Source organism: Castanea sativa, chromosome 11, assembly GCF_040712315.1.
Source record: "Castanea sativa cultivar Marrone di Chiusa Pesio chromosome 11, ASM4071231v1".
In the NCBI taxonomy this organism is placed as follows: domain Eukaryota; kingdom Viridiplantae; phylum Streptophyta; class Magnoliopsida; order Fagales; family Fagaceae; genus Castanea; species Castanea sativa.
In genome coordinates, this window is record NC_134023.1 from 23,254,249 (window position 1) to 23,266,626 (window position 12,378).

General features: G+C 36.2%; 1 protein-coding gene across 1 annotated transcript in view; it reads left to right on the forward strand.

Moving 5' to 3' along the window:
* Window positions 1-12,378, forward strand: part of LOC142615631 (intermembrane lipid transfer protein VPS13) — a 71,857-nt gene that overhangs the window by 45,945 nt on the left and 13,534 nt on the right. The window contains exons 24-35 of the mRNA XM_075788371.1: window positions 2,310-2,590; window positions 2,849-4,431; window positions 4,535-5,718; window positions 6,834-6,962; window positions 7,051-7,206; window positions 7,857-8,429; window positions 8,559-8,630; window positions 8,739-9,200; window positions 9,335-9,518; window positions 9,608-10,370; window positions 10,460-10,576; window positions 11,674-11,947. Coding sequence (XP_075644486.1) covers window positions 2,310-2,590; window positions 2,849-4,431; window positions 4,535-5,718; window positions 6,834-6,962; window positions 7,051-7,206; window positions 7,857-8,429; window positions 8,559-8,630; window positions 8,739-9,200; window positions 9,335-9,518; window positions 9,608-10,370; window positions 10,460-10,576; window positions 11,674-11,947 — 5,778 coding nt within the window. The remainder of the gene's footprint in view (window positions 1-2,309; window positions 2,591-2,848; window positions 4,432-4,534; window positions 5,719-6,833; window positions 6,963-7,050; window positions 7,207-7,856; window positions 8,430-8,558; window positions 8,631-8,738; window positions 9,201-9,334; window positions 9,519-9,607; window positions 10,371-10,459; window positions 10,577-11,673; window positions 11,948-12,378) is intronic.

Consider the following 12,378-nt stretch of genomic DNA (forward strand, 5'->3'; position numbering starts at 1 on the left):
TATTATTAAAACAAACTGAAAACAAATGAGAGCCAAAACAAGGTGTTCATGATGGTGAACACAAGGAGAAGCAACAAAAAAACAAATAATAACAAAGAACAAGAAAAAACTTAAAGTGTAAAACTAAGAGAAGAAATAAACTCAACAATAGTTGAGCAATCCAAGAAGCCCAACACCTAGACCAATCAAATAAAGTCTTTTGGCATAGAGCTTGTAATTGAACCAAGGATTTCTCGGTATCCTCAAAAGAGCGCCGATTTCTTTCCTTCCAAACAATCCACATCAAACAACCAGGATCCATATTCCATATGTCTGAATTAAATTTTCCCAGCCAAAAACTCCAACAATACATTAAGCTTTCCACATTGCCTGGCATGACCCATTGTGTCCCAAAGATTTGAAACATATAAACCCACAGAGAATGAGCAACCGGACAGTGGAGGAGAAGATGATCCACAGTTTCCTCATTCCGATGGCACATACAACACCTATTCGCCAAAATGTGCTCCTTAAGCTTAAGATTATCCAATGTAAGGATCTGCCCATGAACCGCTGTCCACACAAAAAATGCCACCCTCCTAGGGATCTTAGCTTTCCAAACACCCTTCCACGGAAAGTTGGAGGCAGCTGCGCCCCTAATGATATTGTAATAGGACTGGGTATCAAACTTGCCATTCCCTTTGAGACACCAATGAGAAGAGTCACTCTTGCCGCCCCTAAGGAAATTGACCACCTTTAATAAAGGCCTATTAGGTTAATGGCTATAGCTCTTTGGGGTTGAGGAGAATTGACTTTAGGGGAGGGTGGTAGCTATGAAGTTTGCGGAAGAGTGGGGGAATGTACCTCTAAGTTGGCAGGGGTGTTTAAGGTTGTGGTTTGTGGAGAGGTATTCATATGGGTTGGGGGATTTTTGTCAAAATACTTGGTTTGAGATTAGGGTGGGAAATAGAGTGAGATTATGCCATGATTTTTGGGGTGGGGATCAACCTCTTCGAGTGACATTCCTAGTTTTGTATGAGATAGCCATTGATAAAGGGGCCTCTGTTGCATCATCCTTGACACCTTAGAGAGAAGGGGTGGGGGAGGGGGGGGGGGTAGGAGGACTTGGGGTGTGAGGTTCAATTGGGATCTGAATGATTGGGAGATGGGTTCTATGGTGGATTTCTTTCATATTTTGGAGTCCAATACCCCCTTAATTGATAATGGGGATTGATTGAGATGGACTTTGAAGAAGAATGGGAACTTTGACATCCGCTCTTATTATAATGCTTTACGAGGTTCCCCTTCAGTTACTTTTCCTTGGAAAGGTATTTGGGGAGTGAAAGCAGCTAGGCTGAGTTTTATTTTTTATTTTTTATATATATTTTTTGGACTGCGGCTTGGAATAAGATACTTACTAGTGACGATTTACTGATTCATTGTGAGAAAGCTCATTAGTTATGGTGCCTTTTCTTTCAATCTTTTAGGGTTTCTTGGGTCATACCAAAAATGGTGATTGATCTTCTATTTGGTTGGGGAAACACTCATAAGATATTTGGAACGTAGTACTGTTGTGCCTAATTTGGTGCATATGGAGGGAACAGAATAGGCGCACGCATAAGGATGTGGATAGTTTGGGAGACTAGTGCTCACATCTTGTGTCTCCATTCCTTTGTTCATTAGTTCTCTTCTTTTTTGTAATTAGTTTTCTGTTTTTACTTCCTTCTTTTTGTATTTGACTACTACGTAATTTTTCTGCATATAGTGGTGTCATTAATATATTTTCTTCCTACTTATATAAAATCTTCTTTTTTTTTTTGTGGTGAGGTTACTTATTTAGTTTGGGCTTAGTTATCAAAGACCAAGGAGGTCAAGTGCTATTAAAGTTAGGTATTAGTCATTTATTTTTATGATATAATGGTTTTTATTCAATAGGAGAGAGAAATTTTTTTTTCTAAATTTTTAGAGGCTTTGAAGCTTTATTTGAGGGTTTTTTTTGGCATGAGAGAGAGAGAGAGAGAGAGAGAGAGAGGAGGGGGGGGGGGGATTAAACTTTAAGAGGTAAGAAGACTCAGTATATAGAAAACTAGGGCGTAGCAGTTGGCTTTGTATCTTTTTTTAATGGAAGATGTGGGAGGTGCTGGATTGCAATTTCTTTGTGGTACTCAGATCTTTCAGAATTGAAGCCACAGAGTTGAGTTGCTATTGACTGCTTGTTTGTTTGTATGTATATTCTTGTGTTTGTGTATCTGTTTATATCCATGCTTCTATATACTTACCTTTGGGACATGTAGAATTTAATTTCTCAGGTTTAGTTGTTCTGATTGCAGGTTTATATTATTGTACCCTCACTTCATGCACACTTGTCTCCATTGATATATGGTGCGGTTCTGGAATTGGTTGCACATCTAGGTACTCTGCATTTGAAGTCTGAATCTGCATCATCAGAAACTCTTGATCCATATAGTATCACATCAAATGAATGGAGGGATCCGATTTTTGGTTTATCTATCAGTGCGAATTTGGAGTTGGTCTGTCTAGAAATTGATCTTGCAAATAATGGAGATAATAGTTCTGCACTCATGCTTGCTCTAAAAGATTTGGATTTGTGGTATGTGGATTTTATGTTTCTGAATACTTGTTTGTGTACCTCTATAGGTGTACTCTTGAAACCACAACGTTATGTACTTTCATTCCTTTTTTTTTTTTTTGGCTTTGAATTGATTATTGAAACATGCAGTATGATGGTTAGAGGCATTTTTTTTTTTTGGGGATAAATGATGTCTTTTTAGAGGCTTTTCTTTAGTAGTTGCTTTAGATTAGATTTGCCCAGAAAAAATGAAGTTCATGCTCTGTTGTGAAATTGCAGGTATGCTCTTGGGAAAATTGAGGAGTGCTGGATCCGTATGAAGGAGTTGAACATCACAACCTATCCATTGAGAGGGGAAGGAGAGAACCATGTTCTGTATTCATGCGGGAATGCATCTTCTACTAATTCTATGTATCAGCATGACACTGATATTGGTCTTAATGATAGAAGTGATAATTATACTGGCATAAATTTTTCTGCTGAAGAATGCTTTCTTTTACATTATGAATCTCATAGAACAGATTTGGTTTGCCAGAAGTTTACACTTCACTTCAATGATTCTGATGTCCACTGCTACCCATATGTAATTGGATTGCTGACTGGATTTTTTGATAGACTGTCTATATATGGTACATCTTCTGACAGTACCTATAGCCCCACAGTGGATACTGAAGTTCCAAATACTGCATCTGGCTTTGGGTTTCAAAGGTTTGGTTTCTCCAACTTTTTTGAAACTGGGTCCTCTGAATATGCGAGTATACCTTTAGATCACTTCCCATTTGTCACTATTTGCAACTCTGGTTCTCTTGCTAGCCTTGAGAGTTCACTTCTTTATCCCAATTATGAGTGGAGAAAATATCTGAATCTAAGGGACAGTAAAATAAGAGGTCCGAAGTTCAGTATAAAGGAGGGATCTAAACTATTGCATGCTCCAAAATTATTATCCACATCTGGTACAGAAGCAATTCGTGTGTGTGGGACCCTTGGTGTCACTGATCAATTTCTTATAGATTTGCATCTCCGTAAAATCAGAGTGCATTTTCATGATTCCTCGTGCGTTATTGGAACAATCTCAGTACCATTCTCTAAATCTTCACTCTTTATTACCGAAGATTCTATGGATATATTATGCTCTATAGAGGGATTGATTCTCACCTCATCTTGGTGGACAAAAACATTTCGTGAGTTTTTATGGGGCCCCTTATTACCAAATCTATCTCCAATTTTGAACATACGTGTGAGGAAAGGAAAAAATAAATATTTGAGTTCTCACTTTGAAGTAAGCATCGGCATTCAGCATGTACATTGCATTTTACCGACTGAATATTTGGCCATAATCATAGGTTACTTTGCATTGTCTGATTGGAGTTCAAATTCAAATGATCAAGCTGTCACTGAAGGTCATGAGTACATTAATCATGCAAATGAGGATTCCTTTATATATAAGTTTGAGATACTGGACTCCACTTTGATTTTGCCTGTGGAAAGCAATGAGTGTCAGTTTCTGAAGGTTGAAATTCCACAACTATACTGTAGTTTCATCCATGAGAGAATTTCAGATGATGCATTGAAGGAAATTCCTCGTGAATTTTTGGTACCAGTGCATAAACTTGCAAGAAGAAATCACTGTTTAAATGTCTTTGGACAGGATTTGTTCCTATCATTCGTATTGTTCAAGGATGATGGACATGGTTGCTCAATGTTTGATCAAGATACTGACTCTGTTTATATTAGTTTAGTTGCACCTCTAAGTGCTGATGTTTGGGTTACAATACCTTGTGAGAGTGAATCCCTTTGTAGAAGCTCTCCCTCAATCACATGTGTCATGACAAGGATCCGAAACTGTCAAATTATGGCTGATGGTAGGAGCTTTATCTTTCATGGGTCACTTATTACTAGAATCAAAATAGTTTATCTTGTCATGTTTTATCTATGAATTAATGCATCCCTTCTCTTTGTTAACAGATGGTCACTTTTTTAATGGATTTGAGGCTGTACAGGATGTCATTGATCAGTTTTCCACTATACTTGATCAATCAAAAGAATTCAAATCTGATGTTCTACAGTTTCTTCAGTCAAGGAAGTTTTTAAAAGAGATTAGTGCAGTTCCATCTGTTGGGTCAAGCACGATATTCACAGAAGTTCAGTGTTATGTTAATTCAATGTTAATAAACTTGCATCGCTGTGGAAAAGATTCAAAAGAAATGATTGCTAAGGCTGAAGTGCAATTTTCATGCTCTGCATCATTGAAAGATGACAAACTCTTAAGCTTGGGAGTTACTTTCTCTTCCTTGGAGTTATATTCTTTGCCTAATTCTATCTTATTAGCACAATGCTCATCCACATGCTCATCCACATCAGTTCTTGACATTTCTTTTTCTGAGTCAATTGATGAAGAAAATGAGTTCTGCGTTTCTCTTCCCTCTCTTGATATTTGGCTACATTTGGCTGACTTGTTTAAGGTTGTTGACCTTATCAATTCTTATGCTGGACAACTGACCAAAACAATACTTTTGTATCCACCAAAAAACATGGCAGCTGATGTTTCTCCAAATTCTCTTCATTCTGCAAACATGTCAACTCAGTTTTCATCAGTGAACATGAAGCGGGATGCTGTTACGCTGATTATGAGGTCAGAAGATGTTGGCATTACATTTTACTTCCCTGTTTCAGTCAGCAAAGAAGCATGCCAGCAACTTCAGCTGGACAACGATTACAAGAATGCACCGCAGAATGTTTCATATGATGTACTTAGAGAAAAAGACTGTAAATTTATTGCTGTGAGTTTGTATAGTAAAAGTATTAGATTATTTTTAGAAGGAAGAAATATAAAATTTAACTCCAACTTGGAAAAATTGAGTGGCACGATTGTTATATGTGAGGAAAAGAGTGTTCCATCTTGGCCTCTTTTCCAGATATATCAGGTTGATGTGGAGGTTCAGATTAGTAATAATCAGATGGAACTCATGAATGTTGAAGTGGGGATTCATTGTGATCGTTCAGATGTGTGGCTTTCACATCGTGTGTTCTACTTCCTTCACCGTGCATGTTTCAACGTTCCTGAAGTAGAGTCTTCTGAATTTGGGTTTGGTCAGATTGATTTTAAGGCCAATTTAAGGAAGGTTTCACTTCTGCTAAGTGATGGAAGGGTATGTTGGCCTGGCCTTTATGATTACTTATTTAAAATTTTTGTATATGCATTTACTCAATCGTGAGAGGCGGAGATAGAGTTGTGCAAATAACTTTTTTTAACCTTGTGTTTATGCAGTGAACTCTGCAATGAATTTTATTATCTATACAGAGTCAATTTTTCCTAGCAGATGGTGGAGTTGAGTTTTAGAGCTAACTTTTCAAAATTCTAATATGATTTAGTGAGACAAATTTATTGGTAGAATCTTTCAAAGAATTCTCTTTGTCAACATGTTGGCGTTTTGATTTACATCAAATTTTCTCTAAAGCCATTGAACCTTTGAAAAGAGGGATTAGGGAAATTCTTCAAAATACCTTATTGTAAAACTACTAATTTTGTCTATATGACTAAGAAGGATTATCGTTAAATTTGGTAGAAGTGTTTGCATCCTGGAAAGATAATATATATATATATATATATATATATATTTTTTTTTTTTTTTATGTATGTATGTATGTATGTATGTAATGCAATTATGTGGAAAATATGGTGTGAGAGGAATAATTATATTTTGAATGATTCAGAGCTAAAGGGGAACTTGCTGAAAAGCATTTTGTTTTACACTCTATGACTGGTTGCATGCTTTTGGAAATTCGCATTGTGATTCTTTCTTGGATTTCATTGCTATTATAATTTTTCAGGTGTAACTTGATTGAGGGGATGAATTATAATCCTTCTGTGTTCTAATTATTTGTGTTTTCTTTGAATAAAATTTATTACTTTCATAAAGAAAAGTTTCTGTGCGGCCAAGGTTCATTGTATGCTCTGGTTGATCTCACTTGTGTAATTATTTTAACATTATTCTCTAATTTAGCCTGTTCAACAATTTGTGCCATCAAGGGGTATATGCTACTTGGGAGCTGTATTTCTGGCTCTATTTGATTGTTTTTACTAGTTTTTTCCTTTGTAATTGATTATCAATATTGCTTGCTTTTATTCAGTCCCATTCTTAAATTTTGTTGTATATGGACATTGGATTTGTTCTTTATTTGCCATTTAATTTATATTTTATTGATCACCTGATGCAAAGGAGTTGGCTCTTACCCTTTGTTCTTCATGTTGCTTTCCATGTAGTGGAGTTGTAGTGGACCTTTGATGGAAATTCTTTTGAGGAACTTCGCCTTGCATGCTAAAGTGACTGAAAACAACATTGAGGGTTCAGTCACAGCTGAATTTCAAGTGAACTACAATAACATTCACAAGGTATATGTTCACTGGGATCAGTATCTCTTAATTTTTTCAGTATGAATGATATGCGCATTGCTGATTTATCTGCTTACAATGGTTGCAGGTGTTGTGGGAACCCTTTATTGAGCCTTGGCAATTTCAGATGGTTGTGATTAGAAAGAATGAGATGAGTGCTTTGCTGAACAGCTTCATAATGACAGATATCCAACTGAAATCGATAGGGCAGCTTAACTTGAACTTTACGGAATCCCTTATTGAGGTATATTATGATTTTTTATTTCACTTGCTTCCAAGATCATCTATCTACCTAAAAGAATTTTTCAAGGGTTCTTTTTGACAATTTAAATGTCATTCTAATATATATATATATATATATATAATTTTGAAGGTGATGGAATGAAAATATATGCAGTCTTGTCAGACATTGGCACAGAAAAATTGGGGTTTTCATTTCGGAAATGTAAAAAATTTTTAGTAACATTCCTTCTATCAATGACTATTTTTAATCTGTTGGCCTTATTATTGATGATGCATGTTCAACTCCCTTAAATGCATTTGAGAAACACAATGCTGCATTTAAATTCTAGGTGGTATCTTATGTGCAATAATAATTTGAGTAGTAACAGTGGTTGCAGAAGGGTATGGTGCCTTCCAACCACCTCTCCAGACCCTATGGATGTTAGAGCCTTGTGAATTGGGTATGATGAATAGTGGTTGTAGAAGTAGATGCATCATTTGATCTTGTCTCTAATTCTTTTAATGGTTCAGGCACTACTAGATGCTATTTTAAAAAACAAAACATTAACCTTTCGTTTCTTCTATTTTGTGCAGCTTCACCTTGTTGGTTCTTGTTATTTTGATAAAATCTGTTGCTAAGTTTTTTTTTTTTCTTCGGGTGTTCTCTTGCAGTGTCTTTCCAGGACAATTGAGATGATTAATGATGCTTGGGATCTGATGGAACCATATGATCATCCTGAAAGCCAGAAACTCTTGAATTCTCCAATTACTAAATATATGTCTGATGGGAGATATGCTCCTTATATACTTCAAAATTTGACTTCTGTGCCACTAAAATATCATGTTTATCAAGGGATGGATAGTTGTGGTGAGTTTGATGTCTCAGAAGTGAGAGATGGAAATCATGTGCTTCCAGGTTGTTCTCTTCCTATTTATATTAAGGAAAGTCCTGAAGAACAACTTTCTCGTTATAGGACAGCCCATTCTTCTGATAGACTTAATGAGCAGAAATCAAATGGGGTTGCTCATCATTTTATTACCATTCAACTTGATGAAACATATGTGCCTTCTGTTCCTATTTCAATGGATCTTGTGGGACTTACCTGTTTTGAGGTTGATTTTTCTAAGGCATACAATGATGACACTGAAGATAATGGAACATATACCAGCAGTGGTTTTGTTGTTCCAGTTGTGTTTGATGTTTCAGTGCAGCGCTATTGCAAATTAATAAAAGTATACTCAACAGTAAGTACAGAGTCCAATATTTGTTTTAGTTTTTAATGCTAATGAGGTTCCCTTACTTTTCCTGTATTGCTTTTTCTTTTTTTACCCCCATATATGTCTTTCTCGCTGAGTCACAGTTAATATACTTAGGTTGTACTTTCAAATGCAACTTCAGTGCCATTGGAGCTGCGATTTGATATTCCATTTGGCGTATCCCCAAAGGTATGAACAAGAAAAAAAAATTATTTACTCCTGTAATTAATCTAAGGTACCTATTCTTGTCTGTGTTGCAGTGCGTTAGAAAACTTAATATGCATTCTCCTTCTTCAGATATTAGACCCAATATATCCTGGTCAGGAGTTACCACTACCTTTACATTTGGCTGAAGCTGGTCGCATGAGTTGGCGCCCACTTGGAAATTTATATTTGTGGAGTGAATATTATAACCTCTCAAGTCTACTTTCACAGGAGGGCAAAATTGGATTTCTCAAATCCTTTGTTTGCTATTCACCTCAAGCAAGTGGTGATCCATTTCGCTGTTGCATATCAGTCAGAAATATCAGTTTGCATTCATCTAGTCGACCAAGGAAGAGTGTTTCTCTGCATGAGGGTACTTTAAAGAAGTCTTTTGAAAGTTGTGGTCAAATATTGCATAATCTGGATGAAGCAAAGAAGCGGTTTGTTCACCAACTGACCCTGACTACTCCGTTAGTAGTGAACAACTACCTTCCTGAGTCAGTCTCATTGACAATAGAAAGTGGTGGGGTTACTCGTACTGCAATTCTTTCAGAGGTTTGTGATGTAATATCTTGTAGCTGATGTATCTTAATTTGAGTATGGAGTCCTGTACTGCCTTTTATTTTCTTTAGTTTTATTGAGCATGGTAATTACTCTATTAAGAAATTTTGTGTCCTAATCTTTAATAGGTGGAAACTTCCTTTCATCATATTGATCCTTCACATGACCTGGGTCTGGAAATCCATATGCAAGGATTCAAACCATCAGATTTGAAGTTCCCTCGTACTGAAAAATTCTGTGCAATGGCTAAGTTCAGTGGGACCAAGTTTTCACTGTCTGAAACTGTGACCTTTTATCCAGATTTGTCAAATGGTAGTTGATATATGTCCTATTAAATTTGCTATTTAAGGTGTTTTATGTGTGATAAATCTGTTAATTGTAATTGTTTTGCTTTATTCTAGGTCCAATACATGTCACAGTGGAAAAAAGGATTGATGCATTCTCCGCTGCCAAGGAACTCTTCATTTATGTTCCCTTTCTGTTATATAATTGCACTGGTTTTCCGTTCATGATTTCAGAATCTTCTGATGAAATGAACGGAGTGGGCTGCATGATTCCTTCCTGTTATGATTTGGTTGAACAACTACTGGGAAAAAAAGATGGTCTGAGTCTGCTGTCTTCTAGCCTTGATTCACAGGCTGAACCTCCACCTAGTTTAAGGACTTCTTCCCTTGAAAATCTTGTTGTCTCAACTAGGGAGAATGTAAATTTGTACTCTGCGAGATTTCTAAGCAAACCCTTGATTTCATCTAAATCCATCACAAATTCTCACAAGCATTCAGACATAATTGATTTAGACAGTCAGAAAGCATTTTTAAATGGTTCAAAGAACAGCCTGAGTTCAAGCAGTCCGTTGGCATCGAGGAATTCCAACTCTGAAGGACATGAGCTTGGAAGGGTTAAGGCATGCATGTATTGTCCTAGACCTATTTCCTCTACGAATGATGTTATGGTTAGAGTATGTAGGTGCTTGCCCGAATGTATTACAGAAAGCATGCCACTTTCTTCATGGTCAAGCCCTTTTTATCTTGTTCCACCAAGTGGTTCAACTACCATTCTTGTTCCTAAGTCATCAACAAATTCTGCATTCATGATATCTGTGACATCTAGTGCAGTTGCTGGACCATTTGCTGGGAGGACAAATGCCATTACTTTCCAGCCTAGGTGAGAAAATTAGCAGAACTACAGCAAACACTGTTTTTTAATCCCTTTAGTCCTGTCTCTTAGTCTTTTAATACTCCTTACTTTGGCAGATATGTCATCAGTAATGCATGCAGCAAGGACTTATGTTATAAGCAGAAGGGAACTGATTTTGTTTTCCAGCTGGGTGTAGGAGAACATGCTCATCTTCATTGGACAGATACAACCAGGTTTTTCACGTTTATATTTGCTTACATCTACAGATTTTCAAACACATATCCATATTTGAAATGCATATTTTAGAGATTCTTATGCATATTGGTCTCAAGAATTCATCTCTATATCATGGTTTGATTATATTTATTTATTTTTTATCAAGTCCTGTTGTTTTAGTTTTATGTTTTCATATGTAATATGTGATGCTTATGCACCAGTAAGTAAGAGTGATTTGATTCAAGGAAAGGAATAGAAAAAGGTGGTGGAAGAAAAATAACATTTATAGTAGTATTAAAAATGGAAATGTCATTTAAGGAGGTAATAGAGAGTATGATTTTGAATAGAATAGAATAGAATGACAAAAAAGAATACATGTGGCCGAGCTTTTAGGATCCATAGCCGGCCTCAAAATTTCGAGATTAAGGTTTGCTTGTTGTTATTGTTGTATGTAATATGTGGTGCATAGTGCTTTGATATGGTTTTATTCAGCAAATATGGATATGAAATAATTATTTTGTTCATTTTTGGTACTTTAAATGCATCCAGTGGATTTTGAACCCAAGACTTCATACTTCACCCTTTTCTTTCAAATTCAAGGGGAGGTGCCATTTGAGCTAAAGCTTATTAGCAATTTGGGTGTGCAGTAATTCAAAGAAGCCTGTACTTTTGTGCTTACCCTAGCCTGTTTGAAGGAGCTTTATGAGGTTCTACATATGTCCTATGCTGCATGCTCATACGCACCTAGGCACACTTTAATAACAGTGACTAGAATCATTTGTGCCCTTCTTTTGTCCGAAATATTTTTTTCCCCTGTATATCCTAATGAATTTGTGCAACCTTGGCTATCATATGAGAGATTCTTAAACGATGAGAGAGTTGGACAAGTATGTGCTTGAAAAAATAACAAATTAGATTGTAAAATTCAAGTTTAATGAACTTGGTTGGTTTGACTAGACTGTCAATATTGATACTTAGTTTCATAATCTGAACGAATGTTTCTAGCCATTTTGTTCTATTACTTTTCCCATTACTTGGAGGTATCTCTTGCATCTATATTTTTTTCATTATTTTTATACTCTCCCCCGTTAGTTTACATTTCTACTTGTAGCAGGGAGTTACTGGTTTCCGTTCGTTATAATGAACCTGGATGGCAATGGTCAGGCAGTTTTTTGCCAGATCATCTTGGTGACACTCAAGTAAAATTACGGAATTATGTTTCCAATGCATTAAATATGGTACGAGTTGAAGTACAGAATGCAGATGTTTCCATTCAAGATGAAAAGGTAGTTGGAAGCCTGCATGGAAATTCTGGGACAAACTTGATTCTCTTATCGGATGATGATACAGGGTATATGCCATACAGAATTGATAATTTCTCAAAGGAGGTTGGTGCCCTTGTTCAATTAGTATATTCACTAGACTAGATGCTATCCCAATAGGTTTAATGGTTAATTTGGAGTTCATTTTGTTACTAGTCTTGTGATCTTGTTTCTGAGTGTCCTCTTGTTGTTTTACACACCCCGTTCCCTTCTTTTTTGAATGGTAAGTTATGCACCTAATGGATTTTCAATCCATGATGTCACCCTCCACTCATTCTTATCATAAAAGGAAGTGCCTTTTTAGCTAGAGCTCATTGGCCTAATGTGTTGCCCTTATTGTGCATTTTAAACATTAGGCCCTTATCGTGTATTCTTTACATTAGTAATTGATACTTATCTGGTTTGAAGTAACACTTTCTTTGCTCTTTTACATGTAGCTTGAATCCATCAGTCAAATTAAAAAATGCATAGTCATAATCTTATATTCTCTGTACATA